This window comes from Seriola aureovittata, chromosome 7 (genome assembly GCF_021018895.1).
Source record: "Seriola aureovittata isolate HTS-2021-v1 ecotype China chromosome 7, ASM2101889v1, whole genome shotgun sequence".
NCBI classification, from domain to species: Eukaryota; Metazoa; Chordata; class Actinopteri; order Carangiformes; family Carangidae; genus Seriola; species Seriola aureovittata.
The window spans coordinates 5,217,346-5,238,684 of NC_079370.1; the positions used below are offsets into that span (position 1 = coordinate 5,217,346).

Genomic DNA, 21,339 nt, shown 5'->3' on the forward strand with positions numbered 1-21,339 from the left:
ATTGATTTTTTAAAATTTTATTAAGATTTTTACTGAGGAAATAACGATTTTATCCTTGATTACATGGAATAAATCTTGTTAATTACACGGAAGTAATACCACATGTTTATTTTATATCTAATTATTAATTAAAAGAAAAATGAAAAAATCGATAAATATTAGAACTCTCACATAAATTCCTGGAGGTTTGCACATGCACACTTTATATTATGCACTTTATTTATGTATGTAATCTTTGGCGGGTGATTAGAGTCCTGGCTTCTACCGTTCTGGGATCAGTTTTAATATTGCAGGAATTTACGCATGCGCAGACGTGTGGCGTCGAAACTAAACTTCCGTTATTAATGTTATGATGCAACAGTAGCAAGTAAACGAGCAAAATGTACTGATTTATCATCTTTGTGCAAGAAGTTTGAGAAGTTTGAGACAGAATATTGTTCCAGAAGTGGCGCAGCTCCTTTCAGGAATAGCTCGGTACGTAGGTTGTGTGCGTAGCGGGAGAGAGAGAGAGAGAGATGCTAGCTACCGGAGCGGACAGTTAGCTAGCTAGTTAGCAGTTAGCAGTGTAGCTCTTTGTCAGTTAATTAATGTTCCGGCTCCTCGAGACCGAAGTTCCTGCGTCTCCTCTGTGCTTCAACATCAGTCCAGAGGATGAGCCGGGAAAGCTTAACAACACTGAGGCAGGTAAATACACGATTCTGGCTCTGCTTGTTTATCAGTAAAAGTCACCACACCTGGTGCACAGTAACTACAGGTCAGTTTTTGTTATTTTCATATCACAGTGTTTCCTCACAAAGTTACGACTCTATCACATCTTTGAAATATTAAATCAGATTTTAGGTTGAAAGCAGCTTGTTATATTTTCGGGGGTAATAACTGTTGTGGTTATTGGGAGATTTAGTGCAGCAGATGAGCTTGTACATAGAAGGTTATTGTACATGTTATGACTAAAGCATGAAACCTTCTCCTCTGTTTCTATAAACCATGAAGTTTATTTTCAGTCATGGAGTCATTTCAGGAGTAATGATTGTGGTCCAGACCAAACTAGCATGTTAGCTTCTAATTAGGGTGTTTGCTAATGTGCCAGCTAGTCACGTGATTCCATAGAACAAACAGCAGAAGTTGTCACCGTTTTTTAACAACACTATAGCTACCTTAACACCTGAAAATTGGGGGGGGGGGGGGGGGGGGGTCTGCAGTCCCCCTGGCAAAATGTGTGCCCTAAGGAAATTTATGTTTCACGGCCACAGCAGCAAATAAGCACCTCTTATGCAATTTTGATATACATGATTATAATGGAGGATGGGGACAAAGACTGGAGGAATGCATTGCTGAGGTCAGTTAACTCTCAAGGTCACCAGAGGTCAGATACAAATAGCCTTCACATCTGAAATAAAACCTTGGGGTATGTAGATTATATGCTGAAACTCTCATGCTTTAGTCATTGTTTTGCCTGTCTGCTTCACTAATTAAGGTTGGGTTACTGTGAGTCTTCGTGGAATCAGTGTAAGTGAAAGTAAATGACAAAAACAAGTGTACATCTGTGTAGCTTGCATGTGTTTTCATCCTCAGGTTCTTTTCTGTCCTTTTCTGAAATTGAGCTGCGATTAAAGGAAAACTCCAACATGTTGAAAAAAACCTATGGGAAAGAGAAAACACCTGAAAACAGATCTAATCTGCAAACAAGAGAAGTGAGGAAGAAGAAGCTGCTCCCAGGTCAGTGTCTTCATTCAGACCTCCAGGCCAGCGCTGTGATATTTGAAAAGACCACTCTGACCCACAGGAGGAGGCTCTTTATTGCATGACTGAGTCACAGACTGATAACAGAGAGCACACACGAGAGGGCAGAAATACCAGAAAACAGCCTGTAGGGTTTCTACTGACTTCACAACACTTCACTAATGCATGTGCTTTTTAAGGTGGTGCACGGAGGTAATGTTAAAGACAACAGGAGCACAGACAAAGTTCTTTCCACCGAGTCAAGTGGCAATAAATCCTGTGTTTTGATCATTTACAGCAAACCGTGCATTGTGGGAAAAGTCTGAGAATGCATGGGTTAGGATTACGTCTTATTTTCTGCACCCAGCCCACAGACATAGACACAAAGTGTGGCAATGGTTGACCCACAGGGGGCGCTACAATCAGCCCTCTTACAGTCTAAATCTGCTTATGCTTCATGTAAATGTCTCTTTAACCTACACAGAGAAGGGTGTTATGGGTAACTTTCGGCTGCAAAGGCTCACGGAGGTGCACCCCAAATCTCAACATATCATGTGAACAAGTTGTACATTACACAACATGCAGGTATAAAAGAAACAGCACGTTCAAGTGCAGCTGTGTCTTAATGAAAGTGTGTAGAATACTTAAATCTCTTTTCTAACAGGACACACGTCAACACTGTCGCCTTAAAATTAAGTTTATGAAATTCTAAATTGTTTGGCCTGATACATTTCAGAAGAAATATAACTGCCACATAGATAATGATCATCATCAATAAAACGAGTACTTTGTATTTACAATTAGTTTTCCATTGATTGGTTCTTGTTCATCTGTGTTTCAGGCAGAATTACATGATGTAATGAATCTTGGTCATCTTAATTGTCTCCTGACATTACCCACAGTCGAGTCACAATGTGTAAAAAGATATGATCACTTTTGGAGTCTAATTTGGATAAAGTTCAAGACTTTGACACTGGAGACTGGGGTTTGGGTCCTGGGTCCCGTGTGTGGGTCAGTGTAGATGAAAAGTAAAGATGGAGGTTTCTGTTACATATGTACAGAAAAAGTGGTCACATCTTATCTCATGTCACTACTGACTTTTTCAGTATTTAACCAAGATGACGAACTTTCCCTCACGTGTCAAACCTGCTTCCTGCAGCAGCTCACGGTTGATATCAATCAGGCTGGAGTACTAAAAACTTTTCTTCTTGATCTGGATGCTATTGGATAGATGCTTTGCTAGTAGTTAATAAAGGTCATTTTTAGGGAACTGCATTGAAATAACCATTTGAAACAAACTGTACATGGACGTATTAATTCAGTGAAGAATGCAAGTAACACAGATTTACTAATATGACACTGCATTTCATTAGTTTAATTATCAACGAATCTGCCTTTATGTTCTTGATTAATCAATTACAATAAATTTTGCATCTTCCTATATTTTAGGACCAGACATCTAGATATTCTCAGCACCAGATTTTCTGTTTGAACGCAGAGGGAAGAAAGTGGATGTACAGTGAGTCAGAGTTACTCAACACTAACAGTGTCTTGTTATCCGAGTTTAACCTGCTGAAGTTTCTAACAGTTAGTGAAACGCAGAAACAGACTGTCAGAGGTCGTCGTGACGAGGAGCTCAAAAAGACGGTTTTGAAAAATGCAAACAACCAGAGAAAATCACTCTGACAGCTCCGGGAGTCTGACAGCAGAGAGAGAGAGGGCGAGTGACTGTCACTGATTTAAAGCTTCAGTGTTACAGGTAGAAAAGGCTTCATGGGTGAAAAGTTTCCTAACTCAACTCGTCAAAAAGTGTTTCTCAAAAAACAGGAATCTGACATGAAGAGAGGTCGTCCAAGAGAGTGAAGTAACAGTTTAAAATGTCTTATTTTATCTGACCAAAAACAAAACCCAAAGACAAGAGCAATAAATTCTATATTTGACATTTTGACTTGATAAATAACTGAACTGTTATTTGATTGATTAACTTCCTGTCAACCAATTTATTATTCAACCAACTGTTCTTCCACCTCAGAGACAAACTCTGAGATGATAGAAATTTGGATTTGAACTGAGATGAAGTTCATTTACTTCATCATTAACTTCAGGACTTTTAGCCACAGTGCAGGTGTGTATGTTTGTGTATTAGAGGATTTTCACTGCTGTCCTTTTCTTTGTGTTTCCCACAGGTTGATCATTTACCTGTGGTGGTGGGAGGGGCGGCGTGTGACCGATGTGCATGCAGAGACTCATGCAGTTTAGAGGGTGAGGCTGTAACCCAGGTTATTTTCTGTAGCTATACTTTACAGATGTCCCCTAAACGCCTCACATGCAGACTGTCAGAAATGATACCATTTACAGATGTTCCTCTCTGATTGTTAGTGGCTGCATCTCGCACCATTTATCCACACGTCAGGTGACTACTTGCAGCCAATCAGCAACCAGAGCGGAGACAGAGCAGAATGACTTACATTATACTAGAAATAAAGAAAATGGTATTTATTCATATTAGAACTATGATTCCTGTCCCGCCCGCTTACGTTGACTTTATTTCCTGGTCCGTCCCAGATTATTATTATTTTACTTTTCACTTTCCCTGATGAAAAATTAAGTGATTAATCATTTATTGGAATATTTTCAGATTAATTTTCCATCAATCAACTAATCAATCGACTAATCATTGCGTCTTTATTTCAGAGTGAAATTATTGTGACGTTTCTCTGAAGAAAAAAACATATTTACATTTTAAGGAATGTTGGGACGTTCAGGAACATCAGCTGTTACAGCAGAGGTCATGAACCCATCCGACTCTGTGACTTTCCCGCCACACAGGACGGTCACTTTAACCACCCGGTCTGGTCCGGTCCCAGTCTCACTTCCTGGTTCTACCACCACAGTTCCTCTCCTCCGCTGCTCCGGGTGCTCGCCCTCTCGCGCCCGTGCAGCCTCAACATCTCCAGGACGCTCCTGGCGTAGGCGTCCCGTAAGTTCGGGCCTCCCCTGACCCCTCCCTCCCCCGTCTCCGCCACCGAGCCGCGGGCCAGCCTCTTGAGCATCTCGCCATGTCGCACCGCCGCCTCCTTCATCTTCAGGGTGAAGTAGCAGGCGGAGAAGCGGTCGTTGATGATGGCGATGGGCAGCGACAGGATAAGGATCCCGGACAGGATGCAGAGGAAGGCCAGCACCTTCCCCACGGTCGTGTCGGGACGGATGTCGCCATAGCCGACCGTGGTCATGGAGGTGGTCGCCCACCACCAGGCGGCCGGCACACTGGTGAAGGTGGTGGCAGGAAGGTCGTGCTCCAGGGCGAAGACCACCATGGCGAAGATGGAGATGCCGACGCCGAGGAAGAGGAGGAGGAGGCCGACTTCCTCGTAGCACTGAGCGATGGTCATACCCAGAGACTTGAGACCTGGACAGAGAGGAGGACAGAGGAGTAAAGGTGAGCAGACATTACCTGTGATAGTTTTTAGGATTATTCTTTCCTTGTAGCCAGATATTTTCTCTCCACTGTGAAAATCAGTTTGCTGAAGTTCAGATTTGAAACACTTCAGTGGTCAAAAATGTTTCTGCCCTCAGCTGGTGGAAGGTGGTTGATTTTTGAATGTGTGTAGGAGGTAGGAACAGACTGAAGGCCTTTTCCATCAGAGGTGGAGCAGTTCAAGTAAAAAAATCCAACCCCTTCGGGACGTGTCTGTATTATTCAGTTAATTTGAAAACAGGCTGTGAGTCATACACAGAAAAACCTTTTAATAAAGTTACTGAGAAACTAGAATTGACGCCTGGTGGTTGTTTTCTTCCAGCTAAGTGTCAGGAAATATGGTCACAGTCTCTCCTTCCTGAGCTACAGCGTTCAATAATGACCAGAAGTGATTTTGCAGAACATTATGATGTCACAGTGAAGTTGACCTTTGACCTTTTGGTATATAATTTGTCCTTTATAGACATTTGAGTTAAATTGTGTCACAATTAGTGAATTAATTTGTGAGTTATGGCCAAAGACGTTTTGTGAGGTCACAGTGTACCAGTGATGAAATTCTCTCTGGGCGTTCCTGATATATTGCTTTCACAAGAACGTGAGGTCACCGTGACCTTAAACTTTGACCCTTGACCTTTAAAATCAAATCTTTCATCCTTGAGACCTAGTGAATGTTTGTGTCAAATTTGAAGAAGTTCCATCAAGGCGTTACTGAGATGTCCACAACAAGGAGACGGACGGACAGACAACCGGAAAACAAAATGGCTGCCGCTCTCACTGTCGCTGGTGCAGAGACATAAAAAGCCTCAATAACCCAGTGAACCTCCTCAGTTATCAGCCGTCAGTCTGGGATATGGCAGGTGGACAGAGTGAAGTTAGAGATAACACGGTGACTGTACAGCACACGTGGCTAATGCTAGCAGCAACACAAGGAGGAGAGAGCAGCTCCTCCATGCAAATTCAGACAGGCCGACATCCATAACTAAAGCATTGTGGATAGGGATGGTACCGAAACCCGGTATTAAACGGCCCCCAGGGCGAAATCTTTAAACACCGGAGTATCAATAAGCTCCGGCGTTATTGCTTCTGCTTCTGGTACTGGAGAAATGAAGAAAATAGATTTCCTATTTATTATTGAGACATAAAATTTCTCCCACACATTTCCTCTCACCAACTCCGTCTCTGATTAAGACGTTCGTTCCCAGAGGATAAACCCTCTCCACCGACACCACAACTTTACATTTCAGCTCCACAACTGATAGAAGAGAGTTAAGACTGTTTGTTCTGTCCAGCACTTTCATATTGTGGCTTTAATGAACTGGGCCGTCTGCAGGGACCCCAGGCTTTAATTTCTTCATAAAAGATGATGAGATTCAAAGTGCAATTTAAAAGTGTGAAGTGCTTTGAGTGGAGCTGATAATGAGTGATGTTCAAACACAGAATTCAATTTTTAAAATTCATTTATCATTTATCCAACCGCACAGTTACAGAAAGAAAAGAATAAACACGAGTCCACAAATATAGTTTTCCTTAAGAAGTTGCTGTTTGAAAATGATGATTCGCTGTTTTAATATTAAACCATAATTAGTGAAAGTGGAAACATAACGTCAGATAACAGCTGATCCACAGTCTTCTGTTCACAGCAGAAGCTTTTGTCTCTATTGTCTTAAATTTGTATTTCCCTGCGGTCGCCGGTGAGTGACAGCGTGTGATCGTCCTCATTTCTTTCTTTTGTTTGTTTTTTTTTTTTTTTTCTCCTTCAAACACGTGAAAAGCCCAAAAGAGTCTGAGGACCGGAGCGACTCAGCGAGGAGGAAATAACGAGCGGCAGATAGAGAGAGAGCAAACAGCAAATTTATAAATACACCCACATATGAGGTGAGCCGCTCACGGGGGCCGGCGTTCACACCCCAGCATGACTTGTCATCTCTCTATTCTCCTGCGAGAGAGAGGAAGAAATGAGCTTTGGTGCTGAGTTTAAAGAGGATTTGAATTGAGCTCATGAGGAGGTTTTCTTCAGGCTGGAGGACGGAGAGTGTTTACTGCATCTGGAGAAAACTGAGTCAGAGCAAATCAGCGTGTCACAGTTCGCTTTCACTCAATTTTCACAACAGGAAGTGTAAAAGTCTGTCGGACACATTTAACAATAAATACAGTTTCTTCCTGTGTTTGAGCAGGTCTGTCTGAAGTTTGTCCTTCTGGGCTCCTGTCCAGACATCACATCCTGCTCTCTCTTTTTTATTAAATGTTTTTTTTTTTAATGTGCTGAGCCTCAGTCTGGCTCTGCTGAGAGAAGACAGGCTAAAACATGATGTGTTGTTATGATCTGATATTCATGGAAACAGATGAGAAGAGAGACTGAACTCTCCAACATCTTGTCTGCACATCTGCACAGTGAAAGCAGCTTGTCAGCAGCTGTGAGCGTCACACTGAATCTGTTCAGCCTCTCAGAGCTCGCAGGTTCAAACAGATGAGTCACTCCCACCTTCAAATCGCCCCATTAGTTCCCTTAAATTAATTTGGCTGCACGGAGGCTGTCTTCTGATTGGCTTATGTTTTTCTGGGTTTTGGTTCTTAAAACCACAAATAAAACATTAAAGGGGACATATTATGCTCCTTTTCAACAAGTTTGAATAAGTCTCAGAGGTCCCCAAAGCATGTATTTGAAGCTTTTTGCTAAAAAATCCACTCCGATCCTATATTTCAGCATGCCTGTAAACCCCTCTTTTTGAGCCCTGTTCAGAACAGGCTGTTTCTGTGTCTGTAGCTTTAAATGCAATGAGCTGTGCCTGACCACGCCCCTCTCCGGAAGGGGCTGCCGTTCGGGCTTCTGGCACCGTGCTCTAATGTTTACGGTGACCGTGACCGGCAACCTGGCGTCGGTAGCGATTTGGTTCAACCACACCACTTTTATCCAGAATCTGAGCCAGAGGGAGAGGCTGCTGAAGAAGTTCAAACTCTACAACTGCAGCAGGACGTTTCTGAATGGTTGGTAACCAATTTTGTGTATTTTGACATTACATTTTGAGTTTGTTGATGAGAGCTGGCACACAGTTACTAACATGTAGCTAGGTAGCTAATGCTAACTGTTACTGTCTCGTCATTACTGGGAGCTCTTTTGGTAAATAAGCACTATTGTGAATAGTGTAATGTAGTTATCTGTCATGCCTCCTTAGATATACTTTTACAGTCTGAAAATGTTTGTTGTATCTAGACTGCTACAGGTGTTCAATGTCAGTACTAGTCAGATATTTTAATAGATGCTGACAAAGTAAATAATTTTTCTCCATGTTTTGAGCAGAGATGCTCATCATGACATCTTCCTTTATGAAGTAAATTTATTTTGTGTATTACAATGAAAGCTGTAAATCAGCATAAACATGTCTGACAGCAACAGTAATCTTTAGTCAAAGACTAAACTGTGCAGTTTTCTACACTACACTGTTGTCAAGCTCCACATTATATGCAATAAGTGACATGTTATAAATTACCTCTGTTATATGCACTTGATATGTAGCCAAGCTTACTTCTTACCCACCTTAGCTCCACTGTCTGTCAGTGTTTGAATTTCACAAGCTTTATATTTTGGTGAATGTTACCATTTTTCTCTATATCTTGGACAGGTGCTCCTGTGGAAACTGTGCAACCATGCCCACAGAAGCTGAGAACATCTGCTGCTAGGAGATACCACAGGTAGCATTCTCACTGGACAAACTAATCACTAATTTGTTTTGATTACATTACATTTATAATCAACCATAGAATTTACCATTTGCAATTCACTGTAGGTTACCAGATGGCTATGGGAGATCGTGGAAGATTTACCATGTATGGTAGACCGTCCTGGGTTGGAGCCGCTCTGCCTCAATGTGTTCTGCCTGCAACATGTACCGCACTGACTATGGTCCTTTACGGTTGAGAGGAATACACCAGTACGTTTTGCTTCTTTGTTAAAACATAGTTTCAATCTAAATAAAAGATGTTAGACAGTCTTGTTTTACTTCAGTGCACATAATTTTACAATGGTAATAACACACCACAAATAGAGTAACACACCCTCAAATAAATTAGTTTAGCTGCTCTTTGATTTGTAAAGTTCTTCTATCAGCAGATAGTGTGCATATAATATATGAATTCAGAGGAGTCATTTCTTTAGTAACAATCAAGCATTTATTTACATCAAATGAGGCAGTTATAATCAGTGATGATGAAAAAACTGTAGGATTCACTGGATCCATATAAAAAATTGTGAGACACAACATAGATATATGTTTGCAAGACTAAATGCCCTGTCCAGTTGTTTTAGTCAGTACAGGTATCTAGCCTATAGGAGCTTTGTGAGCTGGTGCTTCCTTGGTTGCAGAATCTGGGTCGTCATTCCAGCCTGCGTGGTCCTACGCATCCATGCCGTGTTTCCTGACGCCACAGGCCGGTATGTGGGTTTTAGACTGGGCCATGATAGAACCGGGACACAGAGCTGGATATGACCTCCTCCTTCTCAGGCCGCTCCAACTGTGCAGTGAGGTCCTCTGGGATGGGGATGACCAAAGCAGCTTCTGTGTATGGTCCCAGGTCACAAAGACTTTTTCAAATATGAGGTCCACCACATTCCCTGTTTGATAAAACACAAAAGATTTTTTTTACATTTTTCACTTTTTTTTTTTTTTTTACAAAACAATGACTGACTCTGTTTCTAAATACCTCCTGACATTTTCTTTACTGTATTTTGTTATTGATGGAACTGTCATAACATTATATGTGCAATATTTAATACAATGTGTACAAAACATTTTTTGGTTGAAAAATAAAATAATATAACACTTATAGAATGTCGCCTCAGTCTTAACTGGTGTAGCTCTGCATTCTCCCTTCATGGCTTTTGGAAATTGGACCTTGAACAGTGGTTCACCTTCTTTTGTTTGGGCTTGTGGTCGGTCAGCATTTTCATTGTAGGACATGGCAGCCAGGTGACAGATGATGACAGAAACCTTAGCCTACACACTCTCACAAGTTCTAAGTAACCACAGCTTCATTTACCTGCACATTATTCCAAGACTGATAAATGACTGTTAGGTTTATCAAAAGTAGATGCACTTCAGATGGCTACAGACCTGTACTTCTGATGTGAGGCTGAAGATCTTCAAGGATAACTGTGTGCCTACAGTGGGTCAGTCTGGCATGCAACATCCCCTGTTGCAGGAAGCTGTATAGATGGCCTGAACAGAGGAAACAGAGATAACACGGTGACTGTACAGCACACGTGGCTAATGCTAGCAGCAACACAAGGAGGAGAGAGCAGCTCCTCCATGCAAATTCAGACAGGCCGACATCCATAACTAAAGCATTGTGGATAGGGATGGTACCGAAACCCGGTATTAAACGGCCCCCAGGGCGAAATCTTTAAACACCGGAGTATCAATAAGCTCCGGCGTTATTGCTTCTGCTTCTGGTACTGGAGAAATGAAGAAAATAGATTTCCTATTTATTATTGAGACATAAAATTTCTCCCACACATTTCCTCTCACCAACTCCGTCTCTGATTAAGACGTTCGTTCCCAGAGGATAAACCCTCTCCACCGACACCACAACTTTACATTTCAGCTCCACAACTGATAGAAGAGAGTTAAGACTGTTTGTTCTGTCCAGCACTTTCATATTGTGGCTTTAATGAACTGGGCCGTCTGCAGGGACCCCAGGCTTTAATTTCTTCATAAAAGATGATGAGATTCAAAGTGCAATTTAAAAGTGTGAAGTGCTTTGAGTGGAGCTGATAATGAGTGATGTTCAAACACAGAATTCAATTTTTAAAATTCATTTATCATTTATCCAACCGCACAGTTACAGAAAGAAAAGAATAAACACGAGTCCACAAATATAGTTTTCCTTAAGAAGTTGCTGTTTGAAAATGATGATTCGCTGTTTTAATATTAAACCATAATTAGTGAAAGTGGAAACATAACGTCAGATAACAGCTGATCCACAGTCTTCTGTTCACAGCAGAAGCTTTTGTCTCTATTGTCTTAAATTTGTATTTCCCTGCGGTCGCCGGTGAGTGACAGCGTGTGATCGTCCTCATTTCTTTCTTTTGTTTGTTTTTTTTTTTTTTTCTCCTTCAAACACGTGAAAAGCCCAAAAGAGTCTGAGGACCGGAGCCACTCAGCGAGGAGGAAATAACGAGCGGCAGATAGAGAGAGAGCAAACAGCAAATTTATAAATACACCCACATATGAGGTGAGCCGCTCACGGGGGCCGGCGTTCACACCCAAGCATGACTTGTCATCTCTCTATTCTCCTGCGAGAGAGAGGAAGAAATGAGCTTTGGTGCTGAGTTTAAAGAGGATTTGAATTGAGCTCATGAGGAGGTTTTCTTCAGGCTGGAGGACGGAGAGTGTTTACTGCATCTGGAGAAAACTGAGTCAGAGCAAATCAGCGTGTCACAGTTCGCTTTCACTCAATTTTCACAATAGGATTTAAAGTGTAAAAGTCTGTCGGACACATTTAACAATAAATACAGTTTCTTCCTGTGTTTGAGCAGGTCTGTCTGAAGTTTGTCCTTCTGGGCTCCTGTCCAGACATCACATCCTGCTCTCTCTTTTTTATTAAATGTTTTTTTTTTTAATGTGCTGAGCCTCAGTCTGGCTCTGCTGAGAGAAGACAGGCTAAAACATGATGTGTTGTTATGATCTGATATTCATGGAAACAGATGAGAAGAGAGACTGAACTCTCCAACATCTTGTCTGCACATCTGCACAGTGAAAGCAGCTTGTCAGCAGCTGTGAGCGTCACACTGAATCTGTTCAGCCTCTCAGAGCTCGCAGGTTCAAACAGATGAGTCACTCCCACCTTCAAATCGCCCCATTAGTTCCCTTAAATTAATTTGGCTGCACGGAGGCTGTCTTCTGATTGGCTTATGTTTTTCTAGGTTTTGATTCTTAAAACCACAAATAAAACATTAAAACTTAAAACACAGTGAAAGTGTAAAATATGGGATATATTTAAAATATCATATATGACGGGAAACATTGTGATATTCGATATCAAATATTAACTGAAGTCGAGCGTCTTCCATCTTCTTTGCAGTTAGAAAACTTAAAAAACAACTACCTCATGTTGCAGTTTCCATGAATGAACGTGTTCATGTTTGTAACCTCATTCTATCTCTTGTTTTCACGCTCCTACTTCAGTCTTTGTCTTCTCTCCTCCTCCTCCTCTTTTCCTTCTCCTTCACCCTCCAACTCTTTCCATGTTCTCTTCTATTATTCATGAGTTGAGCTCAGGGATCATCATCCTTCCCAAAATCACCCAGATCAAAGCGCTCGTACATCCCAGTCTGACACAAATACACTCACGCACATACAGTATAATCATATACACACACATCCTCTCTTTCAAACACACACTCTCTCTCTCTTCCCTCCATCTCCTGAAGGAAATTGCCAAAGTATGAATCAATATATATATTTTTTTTTCCTCTCTCGTCTTTGTTGTCCTCAGAAAACCTCCCGGCTGTAATCTCACAGCAGCAACTTCTCACCGAGGAGAATTTCACTCTGTGGATCATGTTCCCATCATGTACTTGAAATCCCCCCCCACCCCCACCCCCACCCCCCCCGACAGGCAGGAAGCACGTGTGGAGGGAGAGTGAATGGAAAACACAGTCGTCTCCGTCAGCTGCTGCTGCTGATCGTGAACCCTTCAGCTGAGTGATTCACCTGCTCAGACGAGGTCGTGTCTGAACTTTTTCACATCTTTTTTAAACAACAACCCAGATCTTGTTCTTGTTTATTATCTTTAGAAACAACCTGCATGGCCACATGAAAGCAAGGGGTTCATTGTGCGTCCGTTGTGTCGTTGTAGTTTTTACATGTCAGTTTGTTGAATTGATGATTTTAAAAACAGAAAGATATTGTCTGGTTCTGAAGTGTTACGGACCTAAACGCAGACAAACAAAGTCATTTATGACCAATCCAAAGAAAACTAGGACACTGGGAACTTAACAGACTAAACAGAAGAAGAACAGAAAATCCATAAACACTAGGAGACACAGGGAAACATCACAAATCAAAGTTAAGTACAACAGACGAACTGACCCAGACAACAGGGAGCTCAGAGACTAAAGACACATAAAGGAGGTGAGGGGGATTGAACACGGAGCAGAGGGAAACAGGACAAAGACAGGAAGTAAAATAACCACAAGACGATTAAGAGAAATAGTTTCAAAATAAATCAGGAAATCAACCAAAGTCCAAACATAAAGAGTCGGCAGAAATAGTCCTGTCAGGGCGAACCATGACCGACATAAGACGCCATTTTATTTAAATGCTGCCTTCAGAGTGACTCAGTCATTCAGCCTGATGCTCCCTTTCGACCACTCGGTTCCTCTAATGAAGGTCGTCTGGCATTGCCGTGTGTCAGTTACCTCTTTACCTTCGGTACCTAAAGTTTTCCTTTCTAAACTTCAATTTCTAAAAAGTATTTTCAGTGAATCTTTTTAAATACGTCCATGTCTAGATGTGTTTACCTGTCGAGTGTCGTCCCAGCTTCAGCATGCGGAGGGACCTGAGGAGTCGGAGGACCTGCACCACGCGGCCCATGTTCTCCAGCTCGGTGGTTCCTCCGTGAAGGCTCTCCACCGCCAGCGTCACGTAGAACGGCAGGATGGCCAGCAGGTCGATCACGTTGGGAATGCTCCGGCTGAAGCGACACTTATCCCTCACGCAGAGAAACCGAAGCGCCAGCTCGCCCGTGAACCACACCACGCACACGTACTCCAGGGCGTCGAACAGCAACGGTGCACCAACGCCGACGTCACTCACACCAAAGTCCTCCCCTAGGTCCAGAGAGATCAGCACCATGTTGATAAGCGACACCACCACGAAGAAGATCGACAGCGAGCCGAAGGTGCGAGCTGCTCGTGATGAATCAGGTTTCTCCAGAAGGTCCCACAGGCGCCGGCGGAGAGCCGGGCAGGCGGCGCCCACAAAGTCCTCATCACCATCATCAGCCTCAAACTCTTTCTGAACATCGAGGGTCTCCTTCTGCTCCTTGCGCCGGTAGTAACGCTCACGACAGCAAGGGTTGATACGAAGCTCGTCGATGCCCCAGTACTCGATCTCTTGCAGGAAGGAGATCTCACATAGCTCCTCCCTGACGTGCAGGTGACCCGTCCGGTAGTAGTTCATCACATACCTGAGAAACAAAGAGACAGGTAGCATTCTGTCATTGACAAAATAACTCACAAACGGAAACAAATAACCCTCCAATAGAGACGATAGTGTGGCTTATTTTGTAAACTACAACTCAAGGTGGTTTATCTTGATCAGTCTGTAAGATGAAGCTCTATTTCATCTCTCCAACCTTTTGGGGTGAGACCAAGGAAGGGTTTTCAGCTATCAGCTTGCAAATGGATCGGTCAAGACTTAACTCGTGTTGGTCTGGTTCTCTGATCTGATTTTAGCCAGGTGTAATGACATCCGTCCAAAGTTAAAGGGCACCTGCTTTCTCAGCCTGTCCGTCAAAAACCTTCAGACGGGCCCTTCGTCTGCGAAGAGTGGTGGCGTTCATACATCAGAGCTGCTTCTGCGGACTCTTTAGAAACAATGCCGCCGGCAACAACAGTGTTGAATTCCATGAGGACATCATCAGTTAACGAGAGCTGACAGCACACCTGTGACGACGACCTCCGGTGTGAACATCAGGTGTTGTCAAATGTTTGACTCGAGGCACAAACACACTAGAAGCATCAGGTGAACACACAAGTTCAGTTCCTGCAGCTCAGGCATCAGATAAACCATAAATCCTTTGATGGTGTATGTAAATGCTGTTATGTAGGTTGATGCATTGATGGATTTCCACTGGAAAGTTTGTTTCCCAGTTTGTGCCTGAGAAACATAAATATCTATCAAAGGTTTACCTGTTGTTGGTGCTGCAGTAAACTTCAGGGGATGACCAAGTAGGTAACGTTCATCCTCTGGGAATCATGAATGTCTTCACAAAAATTCAAGGTAATCTATCCAATAGTTGTTGAGTCACTTCAGTGGTACTTGTTTATGGTTAAGGCACGTTTGTGTTCATGGTTTAAAAGCTGAGTTGACTGTGACAGGAAGTAAACAACAGACTGTGCGTCAAAGTGAAAAACTTTGAACCACCTCCTTCCTAAAAGTAGTTCATACCTTCATCACAGCTACTTGTCGGACGGTCGAACAACCTGGGAAATCTGCTCCTTCCAGACCTCTCAGATCGATGGGAGGGAAGGGTGTGGTTGGCTTTCAAGTCTGATGCTAGCATTAGCTTGGTTTCCAGAATTGGCATATTGTAGCTTTAAGCTAATCCAGTATTCCCTGTACATTCGTGTTAATGAATACCTTTAAGGAAACTTTGAAGCCAACGTTAGAGGCCTAGTAGACATTTTTAACTCTGATGCATCATTAGAATATTTTGACCATCATAAGTTACGGAGTAGTTACTACAACAGGACATCATGCATGGCTCAGAGAGGAGAAGGTGGCTCCACCTACTGGAAGGTCTGCGAGTTGCGGTCAAAGAAGAACTCGTTCTCCAGGAAGTCGGCGTCGTCGCATAGCTCCAGAGCCGAGTCACGGCTGCTGCAGGCCAGTTTCCCCAGCCGGGTCTCCGGGTAAGACGCCAGCAGCTCCTGGGAAAGCACGTAGCGACTTCCTCCGACGTTGATGATGAAGAAGTCGAGCGGGTCTCTGACGCAGGACGCCGTCGTCTCACTGAAGAAGACACTGGAGTCCAGAGACACCGGGGAGGCGCTGCCGCTGTAGAACTCCGCCGCCGCCATCAAGCTGGAGGAGGGGAGGCTCATGATGGAGGAGCTGGTGGAGAGGTGAAGGGCAACACATTACTCAACTTTAATGTTTATGCCTTGACAGAACTTCTTCCAATTTGGCACAAACATTCATGTGGACTCAGAGATTAACTGATTAGATAGTGGCTGCTAAAGGTCAAAGGTCACAGTGACCTCACAAAAGACTTTTTTAGCCTTTACTCAAGACTTTACAGCAATTAACCTGTTAGAGTGGCAGAGGGATACGACCACGGGGAGGTGATTCTAGTTATTCTTTATATCTCTACAGGTAGATTTGTACCTGAGTGTCGTATATAAGTATCAGCAGTGGTAGCTGTAGTGTCGTACTCCTGTTGTTAGGAAGGATGTTTTCATGGAGCTCTTTCCAGAACATCCTCACTGAACCGCAGTTATAGCAGCACAGCAAGAATGAATCAAAGGGAAGAGAAAAAGACGGACTCACAGAGGGGTGGAGGGTGACAACCAGAGAGAAAGAAGAAGAAAGCTGATTTCCCAAAATGAGAAACAGAGATGTAGGGACGACAGAGACAAAGCGCCGGGCAGTGTCCTACTTGTAGCAGATCTCTAGCTGCTGCCATATTTAAATATTTTAGCTGGCTTACCTAATTAATAGATCTAACGCTACTATTCCTGTGATCATTCATTCCCTTTTTGCTAGGTGCCTCTGTCTAACACTGTCATCTCACTAATTCTTACACTCTGAATTTTACATGAGGCCATTTGTGCAGAGGCTGTGTGATGACGGACAGACGCAGAGTTCAGGTCAGCAAGAGGAAACAAACATAAAGCTGGTCTGCGGCGACAAGGTGTGACTGAACTGATGTTGAGGTTGTGTGGACGGGTCGTGCACGGCTGCACTGAATCATTCAGGAGCTCAGATCTGAACAGGTGCTCTGGAACATGCCTGTATGGACAGAGAGCTGATGTGTGGCTCAGTTACAGCAGCAGAAGAAGCCTGAGGGGTTTGACTCTGTGTGAGAATATAAACATGTTTCCTGTTTGACCGTGATGGTATCGCCAACCAGCACAGGTCACATGATGAAAATCTTTTCTGGTTTTGGTTCTACATCGTGGTGTTACCGCTCTTTGGTTACGTCTTGTCATTTTTAAACACTTCTTGTTTTATTTTGATATCATTAACTCTCCCTCTCGTCTCAGATTCAGCTCCTGCCCTCGTGTGTTTCCCGCCACTGTGATTGTCTGCCCCGCCCTAAACCTGCGTAACTGACACAAATAAAAAATGTTTTTTCAGAGTAATCAAAGCAATATTTCGCAAAAGTGACATGGAAACACTTTTTCCACATTTAAGTCACATGACATCCAAAAACATTGTAGTGTCTCTCTTCTCTCTCTACACTGAGCTGATGTCAGAAGACGGTTTAGAGATGACACATTTCACATGAAGTGAATCTGCCGCAGAAGTCCCTGAGGTGCATACAACGATAAAATGATATGTACAATGTACAAAACCATTTAAAATGTTGAAATCTTTAGTGGAATCTGATGGAATTAGCTTCATTCCATATTGATGAAATTAATTTTTAAGTGTAGAAATGATCTTAATGTGCACACATTCAGAAACATCTAAAAATAACAAACACTAAAATGTCAGGAAATAAAGTATAACCAAACTCTCTCGCGATTCCAATCCAATAATTAATTGTTCTGTGGCGACTGAAAGTAAATCTGACTTTGTAAACTGCTTTAAACCTTCCGCCGAAGAAAACTCATCAGTAACTAGAAGTGATGTGAAGAATGAATTCATTAAACATTATGTTTTAAATTAAAGGTCATAGCTGGAGGAAATATGTGTCTTCACCACTGACTTTATATAAACACTTAATGTATTCACTAATTAATTAATACTTAAATGTCACACCCAAAAGGTCCTCAGGCCACGCTGAGTTTACAGGACACCGACATTAAGCAAAAGAAAGAAACATACAAATATAAACGTGTACATTCGTCAGGTTAAACTGCCTGAGATGTTCGTATTTAAATAGGTGACACTTCCTGTCGTCTGTGACTGAGTGTGTTTAGTTTCCTCAGACAAAGAACTCGACACCATTGACTCTGAACTGGGTGATAATTTAACATTACAATCAGCTCAGTTTTTACTTTCTATTTGCTCTCTGCTTCCTTCCATTGTAAAGCAAAAGTAATAAGTTGTAAATATGTTTTTGATGTTATTTAAGGACAGACTGAACTCTTTAACGTTCATATTACCACTGTCAGACTCAGTCCTCCTGGCGTTTGAGGATTTTTTTAATTGCACATTAATGTTGTAGAAATGATTTCATCAGTTTTTCCCTCCGTTTAGTTTCTCTGTTTTAGAACAAAGCTCATTATATTTCAGTTTAACATTTACAGAGAAGTTCGGTGTCGTGGTTTTAATCTTTTGGGGATTTCTGTTCTTGAAAAATGCTGAGACCAGATTTCACCCCATTGATTTCTGTAATAAAAGTAACAGATTATTATTGGACTTATTTGTCAGAGATGTGATATTTTCTGCACTGAGTTACATCATACAAACATCTCACAAAACTACATCGAACAGGATCTAAATTTCTCATCATTAGCTGAGACACATGTTATTAACAGATGTTCCTCTGTGTGTTTGTCTTCTCAGCTCAAAGCTGCACGAGAAGAAACAAACCGAGGTGAATCTCCGATTCTTACCTGGTCTAAATGAAGAGAGTCTTCAGCATCTTTGTTGGATGTGAACTCCACATTATCACGAATCCTACGAAGTAAAATCCTGAGAAAGGTCAGTTTTTTGTTTGTTTTTTTTTTAGAAATGATCACATGATGAGAAAGACAGAGGAGAAAGTTTTCTTTGTCCTTGTTCGAAGAGGACAAAGTCTCCACATCGGTTCATCAACGCTGCAGAAGGCGGCAGCTCCTGGAGCCTCAGCTCTCTGCTCTCTGGGATTCGCGGTGTGGTTTTAAAATAGTGTGGTGGAAGGTATGAGGAGTGATTAATGCCACACTGAAGAAGACGTTCAGTATGAAGGTTAATAGTCTTTCTGTCTGTTCAAACTTAGATGTTATTACCTTGATATTTCGTCTCTTTAATGCTAATGAGTCAGTAAATTTAAAACATTTTTGGTGACAGGAAAAGTTTAAAGAAAATACAGAAATTAATAAATAAAATAAATATAGATTTCAAAGTCTATATTATCTTTAATAGGAGAAACTTTTTGAAGCTGTATTTCATATACAAGGTACACTTTAAGGAAGTACAGAGGGGAAATAGTGAAAAAAGCTACAGAGACTGAAGCCTTCATGAATAAGGAGTAATTCTTTATTTTTCTGAAAGTAATCGAATCTCATGAAAATGCAAAACCAGCAATTTATTTGTTGTCTCACCACAGTTTCGTACTGAAAATATAAATCTCTAAAACACCTCAAAAATATATATTTTTTAAATTTTAAAGGCTCAATAGTTGCTGCTCACCTTAAATTTTATCAAACAAACTGTGGGACTATTTTCAGTGGCGGATTAATCCACATTTGATGCTCGAGAGTATTTGGGGTTGCAGGGTGATTGTATCAGATTAAGTCAAAATAAACAACATTGTGAGTGGACTGAGGTACATTTATACATTTGCTTCTGCCTTTGGACTTTTCATGGGATTTTTGACAATAAGAAAAGTTTAGAATATTCCAACTTTGTCTTTTGAAATAAAATTAAAACATAACATTGTAATTCCTCTAATTGTTTTTCAGTTTTCAGTCTCAATTCAGTAATCCAAATGAATAAACTAAAATTATAGGAATAAGATTTCCCTTACAGCTCACTTTTAAAGTTGTTTCCATGACAACCTCTCTGGTTTGGCTCGTCCAGCGCTCGCGGCATTAATCACCCTCCATACAGAACTGCAGGGAGGGCTCCATTCAGATGCTGCTGCTAGGCAACAGACTGGTTTTTCCTCAATAAAACTTTATGGAAATTAAAAAGATGCTCCACTTTTACAGCACACATTCCTGCTCCCACAGTGCCACCATGTGGTCTGCCTCACACCAGCATAATGAAACAATAAGAGATATTTACGAACATAAACTCAGGTCTCAGTTTTATATTCTATTTAGTGTTAATTTATCTTTGCTGAATCATTATTTATTACAAATATAATGATTTTGGATGATATATGTAGAAATAATGGGTGAATGACAGTCTGACTGTAACGTATTTCATTAACCAATATTTCATATTTCACCCATAATCTTAAGATCACAGGTTAATTATCTCTTCACTGGTTGATTTGATGGTTACATTACCACTTGATGACAGCACTATAATTGTTTACTGTAATGGATTCAATTTCTTTAAGCAATTTTCTAGAATTTACAAGACAATTTTTCACAGATACCTTTGCACAAATATTGGAAATCCATGTAAAAACAGATGATGATCTGCAGGAACGTAGAATGTAGAGGTGAAATCTATTAAAACATGCACCTGAAGGTCTTAATATGAGATATATACAGAGAGACAGAATCTGATTAATTAAGCCCGGGATGTTAATGATCAACTAAATTCATCTGTGCAGATGTTTGAATCTCCTGGCAGCTGACTCGTCCTCCCGGCCCGCTGACCACTCATCAACGACGTCCGTCTCCTGAAGCAACTACAGCAGCACCAGACTGTGAGCCGGACATACCTGCTGCCCCGTGTCTCATTATTCATCCATACATGTCTGAATAAGGAGCCTTCAGCTGCTCAGGTCTGCATACATCATACATCACAGTCAGTATGATAATCAGCGATGTACAGGACACACAGACTGACCTGAATGGAAATCAATGAGGTGATAATTTAAAGTATAAAAGTTCCATCTTATCCCCATGTATTGATCAATATTTGAAATGTGATTAGGTTAAATAAAATAACCGTCCTCTTGTAATGTTGCTGCCACAGTCCTGGGGTCAGTGTTCCAGTTTTTGGCGTCTGAACGCGAACGAGCAAAAGTTTTCTGCTCGTCTCAAAGTGAGTTTGTTGTTCCAGAGACTCTGTTACACAATATAGACCAACTCCATCTTTATAAAACATGTTACACTCACACAGAATGATGGCGTGTTTGAGCGCGGTACTGACGGACTCTGTCGTCCCACAGAGCTGTGAACAAAGACAAACACAGGAGCTTCTCACAGCTGAAAACAAACAGTGGAAAGCTCAGACAACAGCTTGGAGAAATTACTTTTAGCTCAGTGTTTGAATTTGGCAAATACAACAATATAAGTTCATAACATTTACTGTCAGTACAGTCCTGCATCGTACTTGTAGTGCCGGATGATAGGAAAGTGGATGCAA

At 41.7% G+C, this 21,339-nt stretch overlaps 1 protein-coding gene and 2 long non-coding RNA genes across 3 annotated transcripts; 2 read left to right on the plus strand and 1 right to left on the minus strand.

Annotated features, from left to right (window-relative positions):
* Positions 1-1,778: 1,778 nt before the first annotated feature.
* kcnv1 (potassium voltage-gated channel modifier subfamily V member 1) lies at positions 1,779-18,817 on the minus strand. The gene is made up of 4 exons (XM_056381880.1): positions 18,705-18,817; positions 15,712-16,032; positions 13,716-14,383; positions 1,779-5,128 (listed from the first exon to the last, which is right to left on the minus strand). Exons 2-4 carry the CDS (start codon positions 16,020-16,022, stop codon positions 4,602-4,604), a joined length of 1,506 nt encoding a protein of 501 aa, XP_056237855.1. The 5' UTR covers positions 16,023-16,032; positions 18,705-18,817; the 3' UTR covers positions 1,779-4,601.
* On the plus strand, positions 5,025-20,936 carry LOC130172908 (uncharacterized). Its single transcript, XR_008828348.1, has 3 exons — positions 5,025-5,158; positions 18,655-18,792; positions 20,579-20,936. It is a non-coding gene; the product is annotated as an uncharacterized LOC130172908 (long non-coding RNA).
* LOC130172907 (uncharacterized) lies at positions 7,794-9,194 on the plus strand. The gene is made up of 3 exons (XR_008828347.1): positions 7,794-8,182; positions 8,818-8,887; positions 8,983-9,194. It is a non-coding gene; the product is annotated as an uncharacterized LOC130172907 (long non-coding RNA).
* Positions 20,937-21,339: the final 403 nt, after the last annotated feature.